Raw genomic sequence first — 27,498 nt, 5'->3', positions numbered from 1 at the left:
AGTGGCGGATCCAGAGGGGGGCGCACCGGGCGCGCTTTTTTTTAACAAAAGAAGTAAAAAGAAAAAATGGGGGCGCGTGCGCCCCTTTTTAAATCCAACATGGGAGGAGTATTTGGAATATTTTCAGTATTAAAAAAGTGGGAAAATCAATCTTCAAATAAATTTCCACTATGTTCTGATACTACTATCTTGTCATCGCCGTGATCAGTCACATTCTTGTTCCGCGTGTACGCGTCTTCATTGTGTCAGCCATTATCTTTTAATCCTACATTCTATTCTTTTTCGTATATCGATGATGTGTCACACTATTCATTTGCTATAATGATGTTTGTATGTTTCATTTTATACATGATGTATCATTTTCCTTGTATATACTTTATGTTGTCTTTTATATGTGTATGTATGTTTATGACGGAAATAAAACAAACAAACAAACGACTTTCGTTCATTTTTGCACAGCCTTTATCCAGGGCCTATCAAATTCATCTCCATTATTTTGATATTCACTTTAGTCGAGCCCTATTTCCACACAAAAAGTAGGCCCCATAGGACTGATTATAAAAAATAAAAAAATAAAAAAACTAATCTTCCTACAACGAAAATAGGCCTATAACACTGGCGCGGCGGAGCCAACTTGAGCCTAGTGGGGCCAATGTACAAAATTTAATGGTCTTTTACAGAATAACCTACAACTTGTATTAATTGCCCACTCCAATTAATGACAGGACAGTATTATGTACCGGTATATATACCAGTATCAGAAAATTATGCAATCCACAAGCAGTAATTATCAGCTGTCAAAATATCTCACCCCTTTTCAGGCGTATATAGATAGGCCTATATCTAAATTATAGCCTCTCTTCCCCTTTGAGCTCCCCGTGCAGGTGTAGGCCTATTTTCTCCTGTATATATCCCTTGCTATTTCGCGGTTTTTATAAGCACTATAAAATATGAATAAAATTGAAGTGTGCTCGTGTTACGACGTGTTTCTCTTGATCGTTTTATTTCTTTTTGTATATGTTTACACGCGATTCTGATATAGGCTTCAGTGGCGGATCCAGGGAGAACCGCACCGGGCGCACGCCCCCCCCCCCTTTATTTATTTTTGTTGTTGTTGTTGTTGTTGTTGAACAAAAGAAATAAAAAGAAAAAACGGGGAGAGGTGCGTGCGCCCCATCCCCTTTAATTTTGTAAATGCGCCCCCTCTTTACGGAATTCGTGGATCCGCCCCTGGGCCTAATCTAAATACATCGAGATCACTTTATGCTACTGAGTATAATCTTGTCCGCTTTTATCAATACAGTATATCACAGTGAACAACTTCTACGATCTAGTAGTCGTTCATGGAAAATAGTATCAGAAGTAAAGAGTTAAACGGTCGTAAATTGACATTAAGCATAATGTTTTATTATACCTACTTATTCGCAAAGTAAGCAAACTTGAAAACGCGGAATTTCAGGAAATTGACACCTGTGATTTCGCTGTCCCTGTGCATGGGATCGTCATGTAGGCCTATGTTCCCGTTAAAGGGATGGTACCGGTGCCGTATTGGTGGAGATGAGAATTGGGCTTTTAACTTTTTGCGAGATACCAAGAAAACACTTATGAAATAGTACAGAGCATACCATTTTAAGAGGAATCCAAAGTTTATTTGATGAAAATCGGGTTTGGAATGACTGAAACATCGAAAACAAAGTAAAACAAAGCGATCGTAATAAAATGTGGGTCCCACATTTTACTAAAATCGCTCTGTTTTCGATATCTCAGCCATTTCAAAACCAATTTTCGTCAAATAAACGTTGAATTCCTCATGGAATTACATAGGCTACTCTTTCATATTTCATAAAAGTTTTCTCATTATCTCACCAAAAAATAATGTTAGAAATCTGAAATTAGGTCTCAACCGAAACTATATACGATCCCTAGTTTAAACACGTCATCGGTATCGGGAAATCAGCATTTTTGATCTCTCGACGATCTCATCAACACTGCAGTGCACCACAGTCGACGCGCCAAAACATCGAGTATCCGCAATCAGCTGAGGTGTGTGTAAACACTGCGTTTGCTGATTCACAACAGTACAGTGATACATGTATTCGTAACACAGCTAGCTATGGGGATAACACATTATCCAAACGGACCTGTCTATGGCGCGCTATTTGCCCAATAATTCCGCTAAACTTACTAGTACGTTATAGTTTATCGCCGAAAAACTCAGTTTATCAGTCGATAAAGTAAGTTTTTTTTTTCGAAGAAAACTGTGTTTATCGGACGACAAACTTATTTTATTGATAAACTCTGTTTATCAACTGAGAAATGCAGTTTATCGAGCAAAACTAAGTTTATCGCTATAAACTTAGTTTTATCACGCGAAAAACTAAGTTTATTGCGATAAACTTAGCTCGATAAACAGTGTTTCTCTTGAAAAACTCAGTTTATCGACTGATAAACTGAGTTTTTCAGCTATGAATACAGTTGATCATGATTAACTAGGTTTTTCTCTCGATATAAACACAGTTTCTCTCGAAAAATTGAGTTTATCGATAATCAGAGTTATTCAAGCCTTGTCAGTAATTGGCGCTTTACAGCTTAGCGTATTACCCATGCACTGCTCATGTGCCACATTATTATGACCAGCTTCAGGCATTATACGACACTGATAATTGCATTGCAGCAAGTTGTCAACTGAACTACACGTGTCGATTAACGCAACAGACATCATGAAACGATCATTTTGCTCGCTGTTTTGCCATGGCTAGGAATGATACAAGTGGGCAGCCAGAGGAGCTGCCAGGTCCAGAGCTTAGAGATTTCTCACGAGGAATGTTTGCCGTCGGGACTATACCCGGCTAACATTTGGACGTTTTCTGAACGTTCTTGAAACGTTCCAAGTTCGTTATTTGGACGTTTTTTCAAAACGTTTTCAGAACGTCTTTTTGTGGAAGGTTTTCGACGTAATTGAAACGTTTCAAATGGACGTCATAGTAACGTTTTTTAAACGTCAATAAAACCAATGGTGACGTTTCGGATTTTTTTTAGGACTCGCAGAAAAACCTTTTGGACGTTATAGACGTCTGTAAAACCTTTTAAGAATATTCAAAACATTCTGTGGACGTTCTGCGGACGTCCAGAAAACTTTTCAAAACCGTCTAGAACGTTCGAAACACGTTCTAAAAATGTCTAAAAAGTCTAATGACCCATTCCAGAACGTTTAGAGAACCTTTCATATCCGTCTAGAACGTCCAGAAAACCTTTTAAGAACGTCTAATGTTTATTTTTTATTGGGTATTTAAAAAAATATAGTTATGAGATTATACAGGCACAATCTGGGATTAATGTACCCTAATCCTAATCCTATATAATCGTATCCTAACCTGTTACTAACGATCTACCACCTACCCAGCTAACATTTGGACTTTTCTGAACGTTCTTGAAACGTTCCAAGTTCGTTATTTGGACTTTTGTCAAAACGTTTTCAGAACGTCTTTTTGTGGAAGGTTTTCGACGTAATTGAAACGTTTCAAATAAACGTCATAGAAACGTTTTTTAAACGTCCAAAAAACCAATGGTGACGTTTCGGATTTTTTTTAGGACCTGCAGAAAAACCTTTTGGACGTATAGACGTCTGTAAAACCTTTCAAGAATATTCAAAACGTTCTGTGGACGTTCTGCGGACGTCCAGAAAACTTTTCAAAACCGTCTAGAACGTTCGAAACACGTTTTAAAAACGTCTAAAAAGTCTAATGACCCATTCCAGAACGTTTAGAGAACCTTTCATATCCGTCTAGAACGTCCAGAAAACCTTTTAAGAACGTCTAATGTTTATTTTTTATTGGGTATTGGGTATACCCAGCTAACATTTTGACGTATTCTGAACGTTCTTGAAACGTTCCAAGTTCGTTATTTGGACGTTTTGTCAAAACGTTTTCAGAACGTCTTTTTGTCGAAGGGTTTCGACGTATTCAAAACGTTTCAAACGGACGTTATAAAAACGTTTCTAATGGACCTTATGAAAACGTCTTTTAAACGTTTAAAAAAAGCAAAAAACCTTGCGGAATTTTTAAGGACCTGCAGAAAACATTCTGGACGTTATAGATGTCAGTAAAACCTTTTAAGAATATTCAAAACGTTCTGTGGACGTTCTGCAGACGTCCAGAAAACCTCTGAAACCGTCTGGAACGTTCAAAAAACGTTTTAAGAAGCGGTCTAAAAAGTCTTATGACCCATTCCAGAACGTTTAGAGAACCTTTGATATCAATTTAGAAAACCTTTTAAGAACGTCTATGTTTATTTTTATTGGGTATTAAAAAATTGTAGTTATAATGTACCCTAATCCTTATCCTATATAATCCTATCCTAACCCAGCTGTTCCTAATGTCCTACCACCTATATACCTATACTACATCTTATTCCCAATTGATGAATCTGTATCACATTCTTTTATATGCCAGCAAAATGTTGTAATGCATGAAGACATGGTTACTAAAATTAGATCACATACATATAAATTAGGCCTATTAACATAATCTATTTATGAAAATACCTCTTCATAACACAATTTGAAATTGTGAATAGCTGAACAATAATGTAAGTTTATTTTCAACACAGAAAGTTTGAACCCAGCATAAATCTTTAGATTTCAATGTCTTTTATCTATTTCCACTAGTTTTCAAATCTTATATTTTCTTATTTGAATATTCATAAATAGGCGCGAATATTCATGATAAAGAAACCAATGACAAACACATAGCGGACCAAATAAAAACGTTTTTTAAACGTTCATTGAAGACGAAGTCGACGTAGCAGACCTAATAAAAACATTTTGTGGACGTTTATAAAGGACGGAGACGTAGCAGACATAGTAAAAATGTTTTGTAACGTCCATTGACGTATTTTTAAAACTTTTTCAAAAAAACCTGTGCTTTGCGGTAAATGCTAAGTCCCAACTTTGACGTTGTATGTACGTTTTAAAAACGTCCATTTTATGCGAAGACGTACGAAACCTTAAAAAAAATAGGAAACGTTCTGAAAACGTTATGTGTTTGCTGCGTGGGTACTGGTTATGGGTAGTATTATATCTAGTACATGTGTATAGTCGGAAATCTGCGGCCAAAGCTTAGTGCGGGCTGAGCTCCACGTCCTAACATCTAATTCCATACTAGCGTCCCCTTTTGCCAAAGCTGAAATAACCATGATTATCGAAAAACTCTGTTTATGGAGCAAAAATCTTAATATATAGATAAACTAGTGTGTTTATCAAGTGAAATCTGTTTATCAAGTGAAACACTTTAGTTTCACAAGCGAAAAACTATGTTCAGGGCCTATAAATCGATATATTCTGTTTATCGAGCAAAAAACTAAATTTATCGATAAACCCTGTTTATAAAGTGAAAACTATGTTTATCATGATAAATTCGATAAGCAGAGCTTCCCTCGAAAAACTGAGTTTATCGATTGATGAACAATTTTTTTGGCGATAATGTTGTGTATTGGCGCGCTAGGTGCCATTTGGGATCGAAGTTGCCATGTGTTATTACATTGTGGAGAGGTACCCCCCCCCCCCCCCCAGTTTCAAACATGCAATTACGCTGTTAAAGTCATCGACGAAATAAAGGAGTTGTGGAGTCTAAATATAATATGCAGTTGAAGTGTTTATTTCTGAGTCCCGAAGCTCAGACAGCAAAATAGCCAAAGTGTAACATACGAGTTGCAAGAGTTACAAGTATCTCCAATGCCGGTAACACAGATAAATCACAACATGTTTAAAGAGCAGATGAAATACGAACATATTTGGCTGAAGCCTGGAGTAGAAGTGTCGATTTCATAAACTACATCTAAAACTTGGGGAAAAATCTCATCCTGAAAAGCACATGGTTCATACACAATATGATTGGTCAGTTCACTGTAAGCATGGAAACGTAGAGTGTGGTCTTACCCATTTTGGGGCCTGAAACAAAGGAACAGTGTTGAGGGTAATGGGAGATGGATTTGTGGCAGGAAGGGAACTGGACAAGGGGTGATAACTTTCTGACCACAATTGGGAGTGAATACTTTGATGTGGGGTTGTTAGGAGGAAACTAACCTTGGTGGTCTGACATAAAGACTCCTATTGACATGAGGGGTGATGGACAGGTGTTGGGGTTACTGTGCTATTGGGTTATTGAACTACATTGTATAAGGGAAAGGGCTAAAGCACGAATGGAAACTATTTTACATAGTTAGGTAATGGAGAATTGCCTAACTCTATGTAACAACAAATTAATTTCATCGGTCGAAAAACTAAGTTTATCGGCGATAAACTCAGTTCATTGGAATTATTGGGCATATAGCGCGCCATACATGTCTGTATGTTTGTGTGTTGTGCACGCCACCAGAGGTCATGCGTAAGGCTGCGTTCACATAGAAGTATTCGGTATTCGGTATTCGGTATTCGCTATTCGCTATTCGCTATTCGCTATTCGAGCACCGAATACACCATCACCCGCACCGTCAACTCACCATCCCATGTAGTGAGGATTTCTTCCTCCTACATCGCAGCAAATCTTATTAACAATTTCTAAACTGCATCAGAATGTCAGTCTACATGCTTATTTTTGCTAACGGGCAAATCCAGACCAAAATTGTCATTATTTCATAAACGAGAGACGGTATACGCTGCAAGAAAATCGAACAAGCTCGATTCCCACTTTGCTATACTTTTCGCAGGTATTCGCACCTTTCGAATAGTGCCCTCTTATGTGAACCGGTGTGAGGAAATCCTATCGTTCGATTCAAGCTATTCGCGTGCCCTCGAAAAACGAGCCCGAATACCCGAATAGTATACCTCTATGTGAACGCAGCCTAATGCAACATGATCGAGGGCACCGTAAACCGTACTGTAGTTATACAGTGCATTGCGTGTGTTACGCACGCGTTGAATCATTACACTCTTCAAGTATGGCGACTTGTTGCGACAGGTACTTGTGTAGGGCTACGATCACGAAGTCCCAGCTCAAGCCAGGGAAATCGACGTATCACATAGGACCTTCCTCATGAAGTAGAGAGAGATCACGTAGTTGACACTGCTTTGTTATAAGCTTGTGCAGTTTATTTTTTGTTTCGACGAACGCTGAACATGTACAAAAGATGTCTTCTCTAAAGTTATCGGAGTGCATTTGCCCAATATGCCTGTGCATTTTGGTGGAGCCAGTCACGATGCCTTGTCAACACGAGCTTTGCATGCCGTGCTTCAAGCAGAACGTCGAGCAGGCTAACCTGACTTGCCCGATGTGTCGTCTGCGAATCAGTAGCTGGGCGAGAAAACAGGCCCGAGCTGGCCTGCTGATCAACAAGAGCAGATGGACGACTATTCAGCAAGCATTTCCCGAATTGTGCAAGAGAAGAATGGAAACGGGTGAAGAAGGAGAGGACGATGTGCTTGGTAAACTCCGTTCTCTTTCCTTCTGAGTGACAAATGTTGACTGTGGACATTTGTGAGTGTTGGTGCTAGTGAGCAGTGAGTGTTGTAGTGTTGTTGTCATCACTATCTTGAATCCAGGTAAGCAGGTTGTGAACTGAGCTGTGCTGTGAAGACATTATTCTCTAATCTCTGTTTTGTTTGGTTGTTTGTTTTCTGATGTGTGGACCTACACTGTAGAAAATAATTTCAAGTAACTTTACAATGAATAATCACTGACATTAGTGATAATAGTAATTAATTTGTTAATGTGCGTAGTATTAAATTCAGATAAGTTGTCAGTCAGTGCCAGGGAATTAATACTAGCACTAACGTCAATAATACTGCTGAGTGCTGGTACAAGTGGGCTGCGCGTATTGAATGTCATCAGTATGCAGAAATGTGCGTGTCCGGAATTACCATGCTGTCCGGTAATACCATACCTGTATAATATTATACTACTACTAGTAGACACGTCTAGGGTTGGTCCTACTACTCATCGACCGCCTAATTTTTATTTGCCTGATAAGAATATTTAACACTGAAATTCATGTAAAAACTTGACCTACATGATTGAGAAAATCCAGCACTAGATGCTGTTCCCTTTTCAATTCGAAGTTTCAGTGCAAAGATATCGCCGTCGAACTTGGTGCCCTCAGCTCCCCGCTTTGCCGCTACTTTTTTAGATCGACCGCTGTTTTTGTATTGACAGTATGCACACAAACCGAGTTGTATTGAACACCGTGTTGTACGAACCTTTTTAGAAAATGCATTGACATTAGTCATTACATTAGGATTTAGTTTAAATATTCATTCGAAATTTTGTCCTTGATTTAAACCATTAATGATCAGTGAATTTTTGTTTTCCCCACACATCCTCATCTACAGTCAAAGCCAATACATTTGTATGCACTCTGCGCACACGTGCAGTGCGTACTAAGCGTTCTATGCGCCAAAAACTAGTGGTCGGTTTCAAAAAGGGTGGTGGATGTGTAGTAGAGTTCCCATGTACCTCAGTGTACATGTACATTGTCATATCACAAGCGGTACACCCATGAAATTTAAGCTGAATTATGTATTCATTTTGGAGCAAGCGCCATGAGCGCCTGACTTGGCGGATACCGGCGCTATACAAGACTTCATCATCATCATCATCATCATCATCATTGTACATTAACCTCAGGGTGCTCCTTGTACACAGTTATACTGTAGCGTTGGGGCTGGTCGCAGTTAATTGTACATGTACATGTAACATGTCCTTACATGAACATGACATTATCACACGATATTGATAAGATTCACGATAAGTGAATCATTTGTTATTCTCGCCTGTTTGCTTTTTCTACGAACTTCTACTACAATGGGCAGAACTATTTAATGGGAAAAACATTTTTTTTTTTAAATGTAGGCCTAACATGTTAGACCAGTGTGCTGACCAACGTAGTTAGGTCTATAACGTTAGTAGTAGTAAAGCAAGCTGCCCATGATTCGACCATAGTGCCATCCAAAATTTGACCTCCTGCTACATACATGTAAACACATGTGTTTGCGTGTGGTCAAATTTTGGCACGGAAGGTCGAACCTTGGCATTTTTGCTTTACCAGCAGTAAACGGCATGCAGTAGTATATAACTGTACTTTCATATCCATGTAGGGGGATCTAGATGTCTGGATTTCTATAAAACCAAATTGCACCAAAATCACAGGCAATTTTACATTTTTCTGATCACATAAGTTTTAACCAAATCGGTTGTCGGGAAGCATTGATCTCGATGTCGACTTTCAATATAATGTTATTTTAACACTAACAGCTCACTCTTTCACAAGCGAGCACTCTGAATGCACTTTGCAATGTGCCATGTGTAACGTAAAAGGGATGATGAACGCCTGTGATGGAATGACCCTCAAACAGCCGTAAAAATATACTTTGTCTCCCTCCCTCTCTCTCTCTTGTCATTAGATCTGATGACTCAACCTATACTACCAGCTGTGCAAGTGGCTGAGCCAGGAGAAATTGGAGCAGAATTCAAAAAAGAAGCGGAAAAGGTGCATATCTGATGCTTTTTTTCTACACTCCTGGACAAACAGGCCAAACACAAGGCAGGAATGCCAAGTCACACACAGAGCTTTTCATATCAGAGTTCATGCACTAAGCAAACGTTCGCACACTCATATGAGATGGCAATTGGTTAGCAAACCATACAGATCTTAAATTTACTGTGCCAAACTAGAAATGCATCCAGTAAATTTGCCCTCAGGTTGCATGATCAAAAAGTGGATTTCTGGCACAAAAAACAAACAAACAAACAACAACAGAAAAAAATGCCCCTGTTCTATAGAACAGGTGATGCACATGTCTTCGTACTTCAGTATGAGTAGTGTGCATGCGGTAACTATTGAATTGAACCTAAACACGCTCAGCTTTGCCTGGTGGGTTTGGCATTTCATAATTTTCATTATGTTTGTACCTCATGCACACCATTCCTGCTGATGTACAGTACTCAGACCTGTGCGATATTTTTATACTGTCTGTTCATCTGGTCTGTTGCCCTTTCCAATATTTTATTGTTCCACTACATCATGTAGGTAAACAATATCCCCATGCCCTTGGGAACTTTAAGGCTTGTTGAAAGTTCTTGAATGCTCTTTCCCTTTTGTAGTCTTGTATTTACTGTTCTAGCATTCTGTAGTCTTTTAATATTTTGAAGAAAATTGAGCACACATTGTGCATGCATTTTTTTGCATGTTTTGCATTTCAGGGAGGGTTTTGTTTTGACCATAGATATCAGAACAGTCTGTGATTTAAGTTCGCAGAGAGTTCAGAGCTTTATTCTTCCTCCATTGCTCAATGTTTTTTGCTATTTGTACTAAGTGATAGACGATCTGTGATGAAGTGAAGCTAGGTGCTACAACTTTTGTAACTTTGATTCCTGCGAGGTATGTACATGCTTGAAAAACAACAACAACAGCAACAAAAAGAAATACTTTTTCCATCGATATCTCTTGACCTGTAATGAAGTATTGAGTTAGAAGTGGATGATGAAGAATGAATAATGTAGAATGAAGTGGACAAGCTTACATTGCTTGAGTTTACAATGATAACAGGAGTGACATACACGTTGTATATGAAAGAGTAATACTAGTCCTGTTCAAAGAATCTATCCGTCAGGTCCATGATATGGCAAGATTTGACATGTTTGTCTTCATCAGACTTACAGTTGACGATCATCATCATCATCATCACTATTACTATTATTTTTGTTGTTCTTTTCATCATTACTGGTGCATTTCTTTCTCTACAATGTCCTTAAAGTCAATGCAACCAAACCTCAATGAAATCCCATAAAACTTGTATTCCGTGCTGTGATCTCAGCTCCAGGAACAGCGGCGTCGTGAGCTGGAGGAAGCAGTGAAGCGCAGCGAGGAATACATCCGTGAGCTCCAGAAGGAGGAAGTACAGCAGTTTGAGAGGCGAAAGGAGGAGCTGCTCACCCAGGAGCAGCAGGATGCAGAACTGGCCCGGAAACTCGCTGAGGAGGATCCCCATCCAGTGGTAAAAGAATACTCTGCACCCCTGTAGTTATCATGAGTTGTGTGCATCAGGTAACTATGGAATGCTTGACCCATGAGGCGAAGCCAAGTGGGTTTAGGCTAAATTGTATAGTTAAAAAGGCGAAGCCAAGTGGGTTTAGGCTAAATTGTATAGTTACCGCATGCACACTATTCTGACTGACACACAAAAAGACTTGTGCGTCAGCTGTGTTATAGAATGGGTAATTTTCTTGCCAAAAATCAATTTTTCTGTCATGTTACCCGATGGCAAATTTACTGGATGCATTTCCTTTTGGCTTGCCATAGACGAGAGCCTGAAAACCTACATCCAGTACTTCAAAACCATGCATCCGGTATTTACTGGATGCATGGAAAAAAGTACTGGATATATGATTTTTAACCAATAGGAGTCTTGTACTCAGTGTGCAAACGCTTGCTTAGTGTGTGAATCTTTGCTACAAGTGCGCATACCCTTGCTCAAGTGCACGATAGCATGTTTTACCACTGTGACTCAGCGTGCAGCCAGTGAAAAGTCAACACATAGCTCTCGACCAATGAGATTGAAGGATTCTCGCTACCCATTCTATAACCAGTATTGATGCATGAACGCCCTAACTGATGGGATGATAATCAATTGCATGGTATTGCACCTGTAATATCACTTTGGTACACAAAGACTTGTAGAAGGGAAAGTGCTCAAGAAAGCGCTGGCTGTCTTCAATGGCTGCAGAGAAGTCGCAAATTGATCCTAGTCTTTCCTCATACCCCATATCACATAGAATGATTCTCGTTCAGCAAGGTTTTTCAAATGTTTTCTGCTATGGGAGAGTGCTATACATAATCACTTTGGGATGTCTTTTAACGTCATTGGAGGAGGCGATCAACAGTTACACCATTTCTCATCGTTTTTTGCAGATTCATCGTGGAGAAAAGGTTCATGTCGTAAAAGAGCAGGTATTGAGGGACGAGGAATTTGCAAGGAGACTGCAGATGTCAGAGCAGTCATTGTCTGGTGTATGTATCCATATTCTGATCCATGTGTAAATTGGTGTAACTTATGTTTGGTACAGTAACAAACAGGCAAATATTGGTATTTAACTGAATTGAAGAATAAAGATGACAAAGACAGTGAAGAGGGATGAATTTTGGATTGTTGAGGGGAAAAAATACAGATGTGACTTTAAGATGTAATAGTAACGAGCGTTGATCCTACAATATTGCCTGAATTTTCGTTTGTCTTCATTTTGTCATGTAACAGGATTTTGAAGTACCTATGAAAAAAAAAATGCTCTTCAATGATGCTAACAGTTGATATGACATATTTGTGTCTCCCTTCTCTACATGCAGTCTAGATATTACAAATATCTTTGCAATCCCTTGTTACTGTCTCCCTCTTGCTTCATCTCTCTACAGAGCCCGAGTCCCAAGCCTTCCAACGTGGTCATCTTGACGTCGTCTTCCGGTTCATCTCGCAAGAACAGTTCCTCCTCCATCAAGTGTGTTAGCATCGAGGCGTTCCTGTCTCCGGCCAGCCACAGGGAGCAGTCTTCCGCCAGGCGACTGCTTGCAAGCCCAAGGAGCATCATGGACCAACCGTCCACATCATCCCAGTCCTCAGGTTGGTGACTATTAGAAACTTCCCAAAGCTTTCCATAATCTCCTAATGAAAGATTAAGATGTTTGATCTGAGTTCAGTTCAAGAGTGATAGGTATAACATACTAGAAGCTACTGTGCATGAGTACTATCAATGCAGACTTTGTGTGTCATCACTTTTCATCACCAAAACCTTTCCTCAGTTTATCATAGTTAGATATTTAATTTTTATTGAACCACACAGATTTTTATAAGATTGCTAATTTCATTTGAAATGAATGAGTTGTGTTTGTTTGTTAAAAAGGTGAAAAGCTCTGGAATTCCTGAAAACAGGTTGAATGAAACTCCTATGTTTGATGTGATTAGCCAACATTTAGGTGACAAAAAATACACCTGCCACTTTATGGTGGTTCCACTGGTGTAAGGAACATGCCACATTGAGAAAATGGGGAAGATATTTTATTGATTTCTTCCTTTTAATGCAGAGTTCGCGACACACACACACACACACACACACACACGCACACACACACATGTACACACAAAATTCACTGTCCTTGTTAAAATGTGATATCACATTTATGAATTCATTACTGAAGTTTGATTTTTAACCAGTAATTTCATGTAGCTGATGCATTTAGGGTGAAACAACCAGTTCTGAAAAAAAAATGAGGAATTGCTACTCCTTTTATACAGAACTTACATGTGTGTTAATGACTGAAGCAAAAGTGTCTAACATAACAACTGTGCTGCACCTTGACATGTAGTACCTTCTTACAAATGTGCCCATCATATTGAAAAGCAGATGCCATGCCAAGACTTCATGCAGAGAAGCAGGACATCGAGGAGGTCAAGAAGGATGAAGCTGAGGATGAGAGTAGTCATGGAGATGAGGAGGAGGAAGAAGAGGAGGAGGAGGAGGAGACTCAGCGACCGAAAGGAGCATTCTCCCCCGTCGTTCTGAAGGCCCCTCGCCTCGCGCAACTGGAGGAGGAGGACATCCGGGCCCACAGCACCGACAGCAACGACAGCATCTCAGCCGAGATGAATCACTTCAAGCCCATTCACATTTCACCCAGGACAGCCCACAAGTAAGATGGTGTCACCATAGTATCTAAGAAATTAATGAGTCCTCGTATATCATTTAGCATCTTTTAATCTCAGTTATTATCAGTAAGTCTCATTTGTAAAAATGCCCCTAAAATGTGTTTGATGTAGAGACTGGCAGAAATTATGATTTTAAACTACCCGGTAAGTAGTTCAATAACAGGCCCTGCAGAGCTCACCAACCATCTTTGGGAGCAGTACAAACTGATATATTGTCCATGGGAGACTAACTGTTGATTGCTTTCTTATTGCAAATACCATGCTTGTTTTAGAGTTGGGTGTGGCAAGCTATTGCAAAATGACAGTGACAGCTTGACAGCTTTATTAGGGGCCCATACATATGTATCTTTCAAATCTTTGAGGATATGCAAAGGAATGTAAATATTTGCTGAAAAGGTTCATCTGATTGGAAATTCAACTGGATAAGCATTCGTTTTATCACAATCAATGGAAATTACCTTTACTTGATAAGACTTTCGCCTGCTGGCTCTGCAGGCTTCTTCAGATCGAGCGTTGTGAGAAGGACTTCCCACGAGCCGACGTAGCTGGCGCAAGCCGATCTGAGAGAAAGCCAAAAGAAAAAGGGGGGAAAATCAAACCAAGAAGAACCCACAGACCAAACCAACCAATCAGAGGAGGAGACTGGTAACCATCCCATATGTAAAGGGTACCTCGGAAGCCTTGCAGAGGATTTACCAGAAATACCACATCTCCACAGCATTTAGGCCACACAAAAAACTCAGGAACATCTTAGTCCACCCAAAAGACAAACGATCCATCGATGACCAAGTGGGGGTAGTTTACCAGATTCCATGTGGTAACTGTGAAAGAAGCTACATTGGAGAAACAGCGAGGAAATTCGGTACCAGAAAAAAATGATCACAATAGAGGTAGACACAGTTAGTGCATCCTACTACACAAGAGGAAAAAGAAAGGAATCCACCTCCCACATGCACAAGTCAGCCATCAGCGACCATGTGGCCAGTGAAAACCACCACATCAATTGGAAGAAGTGTTCCATCCTAGCCAGAGACTCTGGGAAAACCTCACGTTGGATAAGGGAAGCAATTCACATTCGGAAACAACATGGGAAAACCTCACGTTGGATAAGGGAAGCAATTCACATTCGGAAACAACAAGGGAAAACCTTCAACCGAGACCTGGGACAATACTCACTTTCCTCAATATACGATCCCATTCTCTCAGATCGGCGTGCGCCAGTGGGAAGTCCTTCTCACAACGCTCGATCTGAAGAAGCCTGCAGAGCCAGCAGGCGAAAGTCTTATCAAGTAAAGGTAAATTCCATTGATTGTGATAAAACAAATGTAAATATTGTAGAGAGTTGGCTACAGATAATGCAATCATTGTATGAAATGAAGAAAATTTCCACCTCAAACAAGTATCAAATTGTAAATTTGTGCGTGTCATATTCACCTGAATTCTGTCCCAATTTTGATGAAGTTTAGATGTGCCTTAGCACTGCCACAGCATCATCAAAGCTATGTTGTAAATTCAGAGAACTTTTATTACTTTCTGCCCTCAGGAAACTTGATAATGGGAGAGCAGATTCACCGCCGATCGTCTTCACTACTCCCCGCAATCTGAAGAAGATGGACAGGGAAGAGAGCAACTCTCCGTCTGTCGGGATGTCTTCCTTCATGAAGGCACGCTGGCAGGAACTGAAGGAGAAGCAGTGTGAGCAGCTGGGTGCCTCGTCCAAATCCACGATGACCAACGCCCATCAGAAACGGCCAGAGCGGACATCCTGGCAGAAGAGCAGGCAGACAAAGACGGGAGGATGGAGAATCGGTCAGCTGGAGGGACCGCCGCAGAAGAAGGCGCGGATGGAGGACGCCGCCATCCGTGGCATTGCAGCCCCAGAACCGCCGTGCTTACAGGGAGAAGCGGCGATGGACTGTTGCAGCGATGAGGAGGTCGACATCCGTGTGGACGCCAAGCTCCAGTTGAGGGTGGGCAAAGCCGTTGGCGGCGGAGATGCTACCTGTGTCGATGAGGGGACGGATCACAACCACAATAGGAGAAAAAGTGGGACGTTGGGTGAATTTGTGCCAAAGCCATCTACACCATCTGGGAAGAAAAGCAAACATTTGCCCGAGGCTGATCACAACTTCACCACAAAGGGACATGACGAAGTGGATGGGTTGACCAAGCCCAATGGCAAGAAAGTAGTGCAAACACCCATCAAGACATATGCCATGCGTGAGCACACAAAATTGCAAACGCGAGTGACATTGAGTATAATGAGAGACACCATGAGTGCCAAGGCAGCGAAGAACTCGAGATTAAAGTCGGATGAAAAGAGCGAGAGCAGGGTGCCCCCACTGCCATTTTTGCCAAATGAGATCAGTGAATCTCTATCAAGTAGCGGTGTATCAAGCAGTCAATTATCTCAGGGAAATGGCCATCGTGTCGGCAAAGAGGACAGTATGCAAGCGAAGAGTAAAGAGATTGAAAAAGCACAGCCTGGTTTGCATGACACAAATAAAACTAGCAGATCTAACGGAAATACTGAAATCAAGCCCAATCAAACACTTAAGTCAGATAGAAAACCCCGCAATGTTGAAATATCCTACAGTGACTGGCTTGCAAGCCATGACTGTGAAACAGAAGTCACGGAAGAAAGTAATGCAAACGTACCATCTGACCACAAACAGTCAAATGTCTCCAAAGCCCACTCATTTCACAATGGGAAGTCCAGTGTTGGCCAGAGCAATGGCCACGCCAGTAGAGACAGCTCGCTGATTTCAAAGTCTGATATGGCATCAACGTCCAGAGATGATGATCAGCCAAGTCTGGACGAGAACAAGAGCGTGACAGACTCCAATTATCATTGCAAGTCACAATCTCTGTGCAATGACCACCCCAGCATTGACAGAAAGTCGGCAGCAAGGAACCATGGGAAGGCAAATGGAAGTAAGGTGACTCCGTCCGCCAAATTGCCTCACAAGTCCGGGGACACCATCCTCAGGTATATGGAGCTTCTGAGCGAGGAGCAGCAGAGGCTGCGACAAGAAGAAGAGGACCGACTGTTAGCCGAGCAACTCCAGAAGGAGTTCGACAGCGAAGTCAAGAGCACCAGGTGTGAAGTCAACCGTGCCAAAGGAACGGAAGATGCCTACGAGCTTCGGACACAAAGAAAGAATGTCTTCAATATCTCGGACTAATCTGCAACATTGAAACTAAGCTTGTTAGCGTGGAACACACGTAGCTTTTTATTTCAAGAATGTGTGTATGTTGTTTGTTTTTTCTTTGTCTGCAGAGTGAAAGCCATTATCAAGCACAATTTAATGTACAATTTGTCTTTCATGAATGTGATAAATTTCAAAACAGATGTTGAGAGGTTACATGGCTAGAAAATTGATCCGTGTGGCCATGGGATGTGAATAGGCTTCTTTCAAGCTGGAGGGTTAGTCCAAGTGTCTTCTGTGATAAAGATAACACGTGTCGGCTTCATGTTTGGTTCCAAGGGCACTCATGGATTGGTGTTGCCACTGGGCAACCTGGGCCCTGCATTGCAAAGAGTGGCAAGTTGTCGTAAGTTAATCCGTTGCATGTGGGAATTGCAAATGACCTGCATTATCTCCCCTTTTCTTGGACTCGGAGGCAGCGTGTTAAGTCCAGGCACAGTTGGTCACTGAGTTGCGGTCTATGTCACTCTCACAGACCTCAACACTTTCCAGTTATGAGGCCATCAAATCTCCATGTATCAAACGTGCAGTGATTTTTCAGATCTACTCTGATGTAGTGAAGACATTTGCTGTCATGAATGCACAAGGTTTGCTTTGCAGAGTGCAGTTCATATGAATGGATGCTTTTCTGTTTTCCATTATGAGCTCAACAGCAACAACATCTACAGTCAACCTTGCTTACATGGACCTCGCCTAAGTCGAATTAATTGCCTAAGTCGAAGGTCTTTTCAAGTTCTCTTCTCTGGATATTCTATTGAGTTTTATCCCTCATAAGTCAAATTTTCTCCAAGTCAAAGCTATTTCTTCAGTCCCAATATATTCACCTTAGGCAAGGTACACTGCAATCCCTGTCTCAAGGTTGACAAATCTGTAGTAGGAACTGGATACATTACAATCTAGAAACATGACAAATCTGTAGAGACTGAATTTACTGTAGCTATTTGCTTTCTAACATTCCTAATATGATCACAGAAAAGTTAAAAAAAATTGTGTGTCAATCATATCAAGTATGTGGCCATTCAATTGCTAGGATCAGCATGCTAATGCATGCTAATGCTACCACACAAGAGTGTAATTTGTATTGTGCATGATTACAGCGCCACTCAGGTTTCATTGCCCCACTTGGAAGATCGTTTTCAAGCTTGCCATCAGAGACAGGAACTATGTGTTTCAGAAAATTGTATTGAATATCAAATGCAGAGTAATGAATAGACTTCGAACGAGAAAAAAATAAGAAAAATTGTGTTCGCCTTCCGCATTTTTCGTTCTCACACCACTCGCTCAACATTGATGCTTCATTCCGCCAAAGTTGTGGCAGAATGTGATGTTATATCTCTCAGCTGATATTTTAATGCAAGCAAGCTTCATCATGAAATGTGCTGCCTGAGCAGACACTGCATACCTTTTGGGTTTAGTGAAACACAAAAATGTGTGTGTTTGCACCAAAGCTTTTTAATACACTGTGACTGCATGTGTTCAGTGTTTATCTACATGTATGTGTGTGTGTAAAGTAGGCAGTGGAACCTCATTATGAAGAGGACAGATTTAGAAAAACTCTCACATAACAAGGTGACTTTTGCAGCTCCCAACTCTTGATATTTCTTTATTTTTGTACCCTGGTATAGTGAAAGACCTAATTTAATGTGGTACATTGTAATGGTCATGGTTTTTATATGTAGGTCCTCATTATAATGAGGTTCCCTGCAAACTGGTGTATGTACATTGTATTGGTGCCTAACTAATGTTGACGCTTGTCACTTTGTATATCTCAATGTAACAAAAAGCTGTGATCATGTTAACCTCCTGAGTACCACCGTCTCAACATGCCATCGACATTATGTACAAAGAAGTTGCCAGCGGTAATGCAAACGTTGTCTGCAACTATTCTTGTATGTACTGTACAGAATGTATATCTCTCTTTTTCTCTCTCATGGCCAGTACTGTGTCGTATAATTGTAGAAACAGTCACAACATTAAAGCATTCTAATGTGTGTGTATCATCATGTGGTCATGTGGTTGTTTGCCTGTGTAGGTTTTTTAATCAATGTACATACACCAAATGCAAGTTCACCTCAGATTCACCAAAGGCGAACGTGATTTCATAGCAAGTCTGTAAATAGAATATGCGTACACAAGATCTATTTTTACAATGATGGACTTTTATTACTCTGTGTGTGAGACGTGTGTTTTGGTAAGCTATTGAGATTAGGTCTTGACTTCATTCAGAAAAGTGCTTGGGTGGATGCAGGCACAAATGTGGGTTTTCATCGTGAACTTTTGTTGCACAAAACAGCAAGTAGCTCATAATTGGCTTCAGATCAGTCAACCTGTTCAGGTGAAAATCATTGCCCAGCTTGAGACAGGTATAGCAACCTCTGCCAAATAGATGTTTTTGCTTGTGGTTTTTCTTTTTACTTGTCTATTAATAGCAATATTACTTTCTTTTTTTTTAAAGACATTTTGAACAAAGTTTGATGAGATTTCAGGATAGGTCGTTGATGGTGAAAGGAACAGGTGATAAATTTTCTGATGGCGAACCTGGATCACGATCCAAGTCCAGGATATTTTGTAAAGGATACATGCAGAGTTCTACGGCATAGTGATCCTATGGCCTGAGTTGAGGTTTGTGCTCTCCAAGTGCTTCTGGCTATTACATACAGTGGCGATGAACTAGCAAAGAAGCAAGCAAACGAACAAACATAACTTTGTAAATCTTGATCATCAGGAAATTAAGCTCCCAGGATACCAATGGTAATTTGCTCATTCTGTCTTTGGTGATGTAATTTTTGTTCAGTGTCATTGGGTATACAGTGGGGGATCCAGGGGGAGGCGCACTGGGTGTTTGCCCCTCCCCCCCCCCCCCTTTATTTTTTCTTAAAACAAAAGAAATAAAAAGAAAAAATGGGTGGAGGGGTGCGTGTGCCCCCTTTAATATTTGTAAAGGCGCCCCCTCTTTACAGAATTTCTGGATCCGCCCTTGGTATATATTTTGAGGTCAATCTGAAGATGCCCTCAGGACTGACAGATGAGCAATCAAGTGAGCTTGTAGGAAAAGAATGCACTCACTGGTATGATTGTCTGGCATGGTCTGTTAAAGATAGATGGTGGTATGCTGTACATGTATTCCGCACTGTTTGCTTGGACTGCCATGCAATTCAAGATATGAAGAAGCGACGTATCATATTTGACGTCATTCCAATCATTTTGAAGTTATTATGAGGATACTTGTGCTAGCTTGCTGTCACAGTTTTTTAATCATCCTAATCCACCTAAAATTGCAAACTTTCTCAAAAACTGAGATTAATGTCAAGACAAAGATGGTGTCTAGTTGGGCAAGTTGAATGAGATCCAGGAGGAAAGGCTGTGTTATGCCCCAGTATTCATCTGTGTAACATGAATTTGGCCTGAAAGACATTCATGAAGTGTATCATCCAGCGAGATGGATAGCGACTATTACAAGGGCATGCAAATACATTGTATTAAGTTTTTGTGAACCCATTGAGGACGATTTGATTTTGCTACAACATGCATTTCCCATAGACAACTGTCCAAGTATACTCGGGACTCGTCCTCAACGGGTTAGGGAGGTTACTTACCTTCCTTTCTTTATTTTCAATGCAATTTTTTTAAAAACATGTATGCAAATACTTTTTATATCTGTTTTATCGCTTTTCATACAAGTGTAGATTTCTAAGATCAGAATGAGGTTGTAGCATTTGACGTTGACTGGATTGTATAAACCAGTAGCTGATAAATGGTAGTAGGCTTTCTTGGTAACCTCCCCCCCCCCCCCCCCCCACCCCAATCATCCTCACTATTTCCATGAAAATTCATGCACTGTATGGGAATGATTGCACAGCCTTATTTCAATTAATACTTTTCAGGGATTTCATTGTGACAGGACAGAATGGAACTGCATTTTTAATGGCCACTCTGATTTTTGGTTCACCATCAAGCTGTGTTGTCTTGGCACAATCTAAGGTAAATATTTAGAGTCTTTTTCTGAAATACGGGGAACCCTTGTTATAACATATGCTTTGGACCATTGAAATTGATGGTTAAATGGTACACTTTGTAATTTAGATAAAAATTATATTGAAGAGGACAATGTTGATGGTAGTTACAATGTCAGAATTGTATTTTTTTAATTAAAGAAAACTGGTTCAGTCGTCGTCCCCATTTATCATTAGGGAGCTTTAGATTTTTTGACGCGCGGACGTTCAAAGGAAAAAAACATGTTCTGAGCGTGCGCAGTAGCACGCGTAAAGTCAATCTATTTTTAGCTTGCGTCGCCTGAGTTTTTCACTACGCGTACTGGGCTATTTTCAAAGAGCTTCTTCATGCACTTATCATATGGGGGCGCGATTTTATCTTTTATACGTTGCGTCCACAGTGTTGCGTCCCAGCGTAATCTAAAGCTACTTTTCCATACGACGCAGGGAGAGGAGAACGTCCAGTGCAAGCGTCGGCTCAAACGTCCGCGCGTCAAAATCTAAAGCTCCCTATTATCAATCTCATCCATAGCATTTTCATCATCTAAAGCATCTAAGGATACTTTTCCAAGCCTTTTGTAGTCTCGTGTCATCACAGTAATGCTCATGTAGGTAAATTGTCCTGCCATTTAGTGTCTGTACAGTTTTTGTCGAGCATGCATTCTTTACTTACAGTGCTCCCGCGGTTGGAAACCGTGGATTTTTGTCCTTCACAGCTAATCAAACGAACAAATTCTGTCAATCTCAAGCAAAGTAGAAGCAATAAATGATTTCCAAATGTATGTATATGTGGGTATCATTCTGATTGAAGCTATACTTTTTTTTGTGAAAGTGTACATGTACATTGTGTACAGTGTAAAATGTGTCAGACACTTGTTACAGCTGTACGTAGGCGAATGTGTGATGTGTAGGTCAACTACCCAATGAGAAAACTAATGAAATGTTTGGAGAGTGGAAATGTTACGACAGTGGCCTCTCTGTGATCGAGAACTTCTATTACTAAAACCAGAGCTCATGGTACATGTATCTCAAAATTTTGTTTCTCGTGTCATAGTACAGCTGTATATGAGTGTGTGACTGTATCAAAAGCACATAATGAGCATAGAGGAGTGGGCCTGTGGGAGGAGTGGGCTATTGCAGGCATGTGCAGTAACACAATCACTGTGTGGAAATCTTTGGGGTAATGGTGTAAAGTTAGTTTGTAGACCAATAATGTGTTGTGTATCACTATCTGCCTAAATCTCTATCTCTTTCTTTCTCTCACTCTCTGTCTGTCTGTCTGTCTGTCTGTCTGTCTGTCTGTCCTCTTGTCGTACACACACACATAGTGTCTATGGTGGAAACCGAGGACCTGTTTTACCCATAATAATTTTACCACATACCCTGTAACCGAGGACCTGTGTGTCAGTAGGACTCTTGTCAACCGAGGACTCATTCGTATATTACCATTCAACCAAGGACTTATTACAATAATGCTAATCGAGGACCTACAAACATGTACCCCTACATGCAAAAGCATGCAAAAGCAGACCGTTTGGAATGGTCTGCATACTGAGGACGTCCTCTTTTCTCTTTGTGTCCTCGGTTTAAATGTAAAGTTTGTATGTGTGTCCTTGTTTTACACCATGGGTAAGTGCGCACAACACACACACACATACATTTTTAAAACCATCCTAACCATTGTGAGTAACACTTGCTTTGTGTGCACTTTGAAAATGACTACACATGTATTTGTTGTTGTGAATGCAAATGTCTGCATAATATGTTTGTCGTCGTCACAAGAGATCCTCATATGGCAGCCCTGTTCCAGCTTCCTGGTGTAAGGGAAAGGCTTATCTGTCATAGTAGCATTTGATGCAGCCAAACAATACTCTTTGGTTAGATGAGTTTGGTATTCTACAATGTATGGCTGTCCACAAGGACACAAGCACTAAAACATTCATACTTTACATATATTTACGTAAGTTGTGTCTCAAGAGCAAACCGAGTTCAATACAAAGTTGAATCAAATGAAATTTGGATTGCTATCAGCGAGCATGCTCATGTGCAAAAAAAAAAATATAGCAAACACAAAAAACGAAAAACCAGAACGGATGAATGAATATAGCAAACAACTTTCTTCATCCCAAAAGTTTGATTATGAGAGTCCTATCTTAACAGCTACACTAAACTGTAATACTGTACATAGTGTAGTACAGTGTAATTGTTGGTCGCTACAGGTCTGATTGTACTTCTTTACCATTGTAACATCACTACATCTATATGTGCAGTTGATAAAATCTGAGTTGCAAGTTTAATTGCAAAAGAAGGACCTTTCATATTTAATGTAGAATTTATTTTCATTATGTTTTTACAGCCTCATGATTCAGTGGATGCTATGACTGGTCAATACACCAAGTGTGTTTTTTAAGTGTGAATGAGGAGCATAATTGTCAAATTGTTTGTATGCTGTATACACATCGCCATCTTCTGTAAAATCCTAATTTCTCTGCAAGCCATTCTGAATTATTTATTCATTCTTTTTTTTTTTTCCTTTAAGATTAAAGTACTAGGTATCTGTTGTACATTTGAGGTGTTTAATTTCTGATTTGATGATCATGACCTTTTGTATTGTTTTTCTCACTTGCCAAATGCTTTAATGATCTTCCATAGGAGGAGAGAGGTGTATTAATTGCTCGGGGGTGTTTTATCACCGTGACGTCATCATCAAATAAATGAGTAATTTGAATAGAATTACATACTCGTATCAGCTGTTTTTTGTGTGTGTGAGTTTGTCCATGACTTCCGTCTTCTTTGAGGAGTAACGAGATGTGTGGGCCTATCCTAAATGTAACGTTTCTGTGGTTTGGTCCTTTATTACAATTCTTACGATTCATTGACAGCCATTTCAGAGTGTTGCAAATTATACAGTGTATATTATGTCTAGGCCTACAGGGGAACCTGGTTAAAGGTCTCCGCTCACTGAACACGGTAACGGCAATGGTACAATTTTTTGCTATGGTGAACCAAAAGTAACAATGTCTGGTTCTGTCAAAAAAAAAATCAGTAATTTTGGTAAAATCATGAGCAAAAAAAAAATCACCAGTTGAAGTTTTCTTTTGTAACATAATCATCAGTGGGGAAGTGCTATTGTATAAACAGAACCAGATATGGTTTCTTTTGGTTCACCATGGCAAAAAACCGGACCGTTGCTGTTACAGTGTACCATGCTCGGCGTGCGAAGGCCTTTATAATGGACCTAAAAACCATGACAATATACAGTTAAACTCGCCTAAGTCGACGTCGCATATGTCGAATAATCGCGCAAGTCGAAGATTTTAAAAAGTCCCGATTTTTCCCCACTGACTTACGTGTATTAATTCACTCACAAGTCGAATTTTTAAAGTCGAATACTCGCCTAAGTCGATGAAATTCCAAGAACACTTTCACGGAAAAACCATTGAATTCACTGTGCCTAAGTCGAATAAGATTTTATTGTGTAATAAATCACTGTCAAAATCACGAGACGCCAATTTTTTGTTTACATACAGTATATACAAAGAGAAACTTTGCGTTAATAAACATTAGCGTTTCATTAACGCAAGCGGTTTCACCTGAATCGTTATTAACGCAAACTAACGATCGGGAAAATTAACGTTTGTAGTAACGATGAGTAACGATCCCAAGTGTAACGATGTTTCGTTGACATTAACGATAGGTAACGCAAGAACTCACGCGAGATTTTGGTTTCCGTTACCAAGACCTGGTGTCCAGTGGTGAAAGGACGACGTAGCCCCTGCCGAGTGTAGCGATCTATGCCTTATATACTTAACGGAGTTTTTTCGCGAATCGAATCACGATTTCGCGAATGGTTAATATGCAACCGGGGTCACCAAAAACGCACGCCGGGCCACCAAAAAAAAAAAACAACAACGGATGTTTGCCTTCAGTTTTGGAAATGAACAGCGGTAATCGGCTCCATAAGATGCTAGAATAAATGTCAGATGTTTGCTCTTAATTTTGGAAATGAATAACGGTAATATTCAATGTGGATAAAGTGTCTTGCTGAAGGGCAAATATCGGGCACACCGCTCCAGCTCTCGGCTCCAGAGTAGACCACATACATGTACATTATACATGTGTACGCGTGGTGTAACTGTAAGTCGATTTTTTTTCGACTTACGCACAAGTCGAAACTCGCATAAGTCGATGTGTTTTGCTCAGTCCCGAAAAGATCGACTTATGCAAGTTTAACTGTATAATACCTCATTGCGTTTTAAATTTTACTAAAGTTGCTCCTTACATACATTTTGTGTGCATAGATGATATGACTAGTTCCATCAGGGGGGTGTTTCATCAATTTAGTCAGCGCTGACAAGTTGTCAGTCACTGACAATTTCAGCAAAGTCCTTGGTTTTGATTGGCTGAGATGCTATGGTCACTGACTGTTACTATGGTTATTGTCAGACCCCCCTGATGTTTCTCCCAATAACTGTACATATGTTCAATGTACAATGAAATATTCTTTGATGCCAAATAAATGATGGCATGATAATTTTAGCAGAGGGTTCTGATGCTGGAGTGGTAGCAGATTCAAAAATCACTTAGTCAATGAGTTGATGAGTTGAGTATGCAGAATAAAAAAAAAAACCAAACCTTTCCTGTCGAGCCACATAACAATACATTGCTAGAAAACAATAGTGTAGGCGTAGAATACATCTACATGTATGTGTGCTTCATGATGTTCCATAAACGCCTGAATACTACACACATTATACATGGACAATGAAAACATAGCTAGTGCAGCATCAATTTTATTGATACATTGTACATGGTACAATACAGCGCATGACATTCAGCTATTACGCGTATCGCATGATTTTGTTCCATACCATAAATATGTGTGAGCTTTCATATTAATTTTGACTGTAACAGGCTTTTGACATTCATGATCCTTCCAAAGTACATGTGTACATGTACATTATTTCCCTCTGTCCAACTGTAGCCCATCTATTCTACAGAGAGTAGTGACAGGGTCATTATCATAGTAAAGCCTTGCATTCTAACACAGGCAGTTTCTTGGCAAAATGCTCTTTGTTGGTTTTGTTCGTTTGATATACCAAGAAACATGAGGTTTGTTTCATGAAGTTGTCACATAAAAGTCTTTGCATAGATCTCAGAATGGTCAAAGATGCTCATATGTAGCTACAGTGTGTGTGAGACTTTCAAAGAGAAGTACATGTAAAATCTGTTCCATGAAGTCTCTCATAAGTGTGTCCTATGAGTGAAAAATCTCTCATAAGACTTTCAGGAGATGGACCCCTGATATAACAACACAAGTCTCATGGTACCAGGATGCTTGTTACAATGAGTTTTCACAATAATTTAGAAGGCTCACAAGTTTCAAAATCATCATTAAAATCATTACATTTAGAGTCACAGACTTTTTTTAGATACTGAAATGAGTCTCCTGCTGACGGCAATTAGCACACAGCATTTTATACAGCAAATTCTATGTCCTGCCAAACAAATAGGCCTACAACGGTATGTAGCTCCAAGTACAAAAGCATACGAGAGAATCATAGGCCCTACATACAATGTATTATACAGTTATGTGTATGCCATACATATAGTGTATACAGGTGTGCTTTTCAAGAAATAACTCACTTTATACATGTAGCATGAAACATAATTCTACACATGTTTGCAAACAAATTCTTCCGCCAGTCTAAAAGGTCTCACAGACACTTTCTTAATGCTGTAACATTGGCAATGCCAGCATAGTTTGATTTTGTGAGTAGCCCACTACAGGAAATTGGGGGGGGGGGGGGAGCGAAGGGTCTGCAAGACTAGTAAGAAAGCTGGAAACTTAATACAGTATCGTATTTCATTGGCGAAAAACATCTTTCTACACATAAAGGTGAGTAATTCTCTCACACACATTGTCAGGTTATCAGTATTGACTGAAACATGATCTATAGTGATCCCACCTGTAAAAATTAGTGTCTTTATTATATGCTTTTTTATGCCAACTGATATAACAAGATATCGGCTATAACGAGGAAAATGGCTCAGTCCCAACCTTCTCGTTATATCAAGTTTCCCCTGGTATCAGACATCATCTTCAAAAATTCTCATCAATTAATTTAAATGAGACCTCCTGTAAGACAATTAAATGAATTTGAATCTCTCACCCCGATCCAAGGTTTGAAGACCAGGGCCCCATTTCATAAAAAGTTGATATGATGGCAACTCTCACTGGAATAGCAGTTTTGTCATGGTAATGATAGGAATCCAGCTTCCTGATTGGCTGTTGCTATGGGAAGTTGCCATTCCAGCAAGAGATGCTATCCTAACATCCTTTATGAAATGGGGCCCAGGTAGTGTGAGGATACCATGGATTGGCCATGGGAAGGCTGGCCCAGCTCGGATATATTCCAGAATCCCCATAACAAACTGCATACAGCTTTATCTCTGATCTCTATGTAAGTGCACACACAGCTGAAAAATCTCAACTGGAGTCGACCCTTACAGATGAGTGTACACTTTGATGCACATATTTGCTGACAGGCGCTATTTTTGGTTTTCAAATGTACCGCGGTGGGCAACAAATAAGATTGACTCAATTGGG

General features: G+C 40.0%; 1 protein-coding gene across 1 annotated transcript; it reads left to right on the top strand.

Annotated features, from left to right (window-relative positions):
* Window positions 1–7,082: 7,082 nt before the first annotated feature.
* Window positions 7,083–18,171, top strand: LOC139723812 (uncharacterized). Its single transcript, XM_071635019.1, has 7 exons — window positions 7,083–7,420; window positions 9,395–9,480; window positions 10,808–10,987; window positions 11,902–12,000; window positions 12,400–12,604; window positions 13,386–13,671; window positions 15,231–18,171. Exons 1-7 carry the CDS (start codon window positions 7,126–7,128, stop codon window positions 16,870–16,872), a joined length of 2,793 nt encoding a protein of 930 aa, XP_071491120.1. The 5' UTR covers window positions 7,083–7,125; the 3' UTR covers window positions 16,873–18,171.
* The last annotated feature ends 9,327 nt before the right edge of the window (window positions 18,172–27,498 follow it).

This window comes from Diadema antillarum, unplaced genomic scaffold (assembly GCF_040938485.1).
Source record: "Diadema antillarum isolate AM-2024a unplaced genomic scaffold, OU_Dant_1.0 scf00000201, whole genome shotgun sequence".
Taxonomy (NCBI): domain Eukaryota; kingdom Metazoa; phylum Echinodermata; class Echinoidea; order Diadematoida; family Diadematidae; genus Diadema; species Diadema antillarum.
This window is presented reverse-complemented; position numbering and strand designations above follow the sequence as displayed.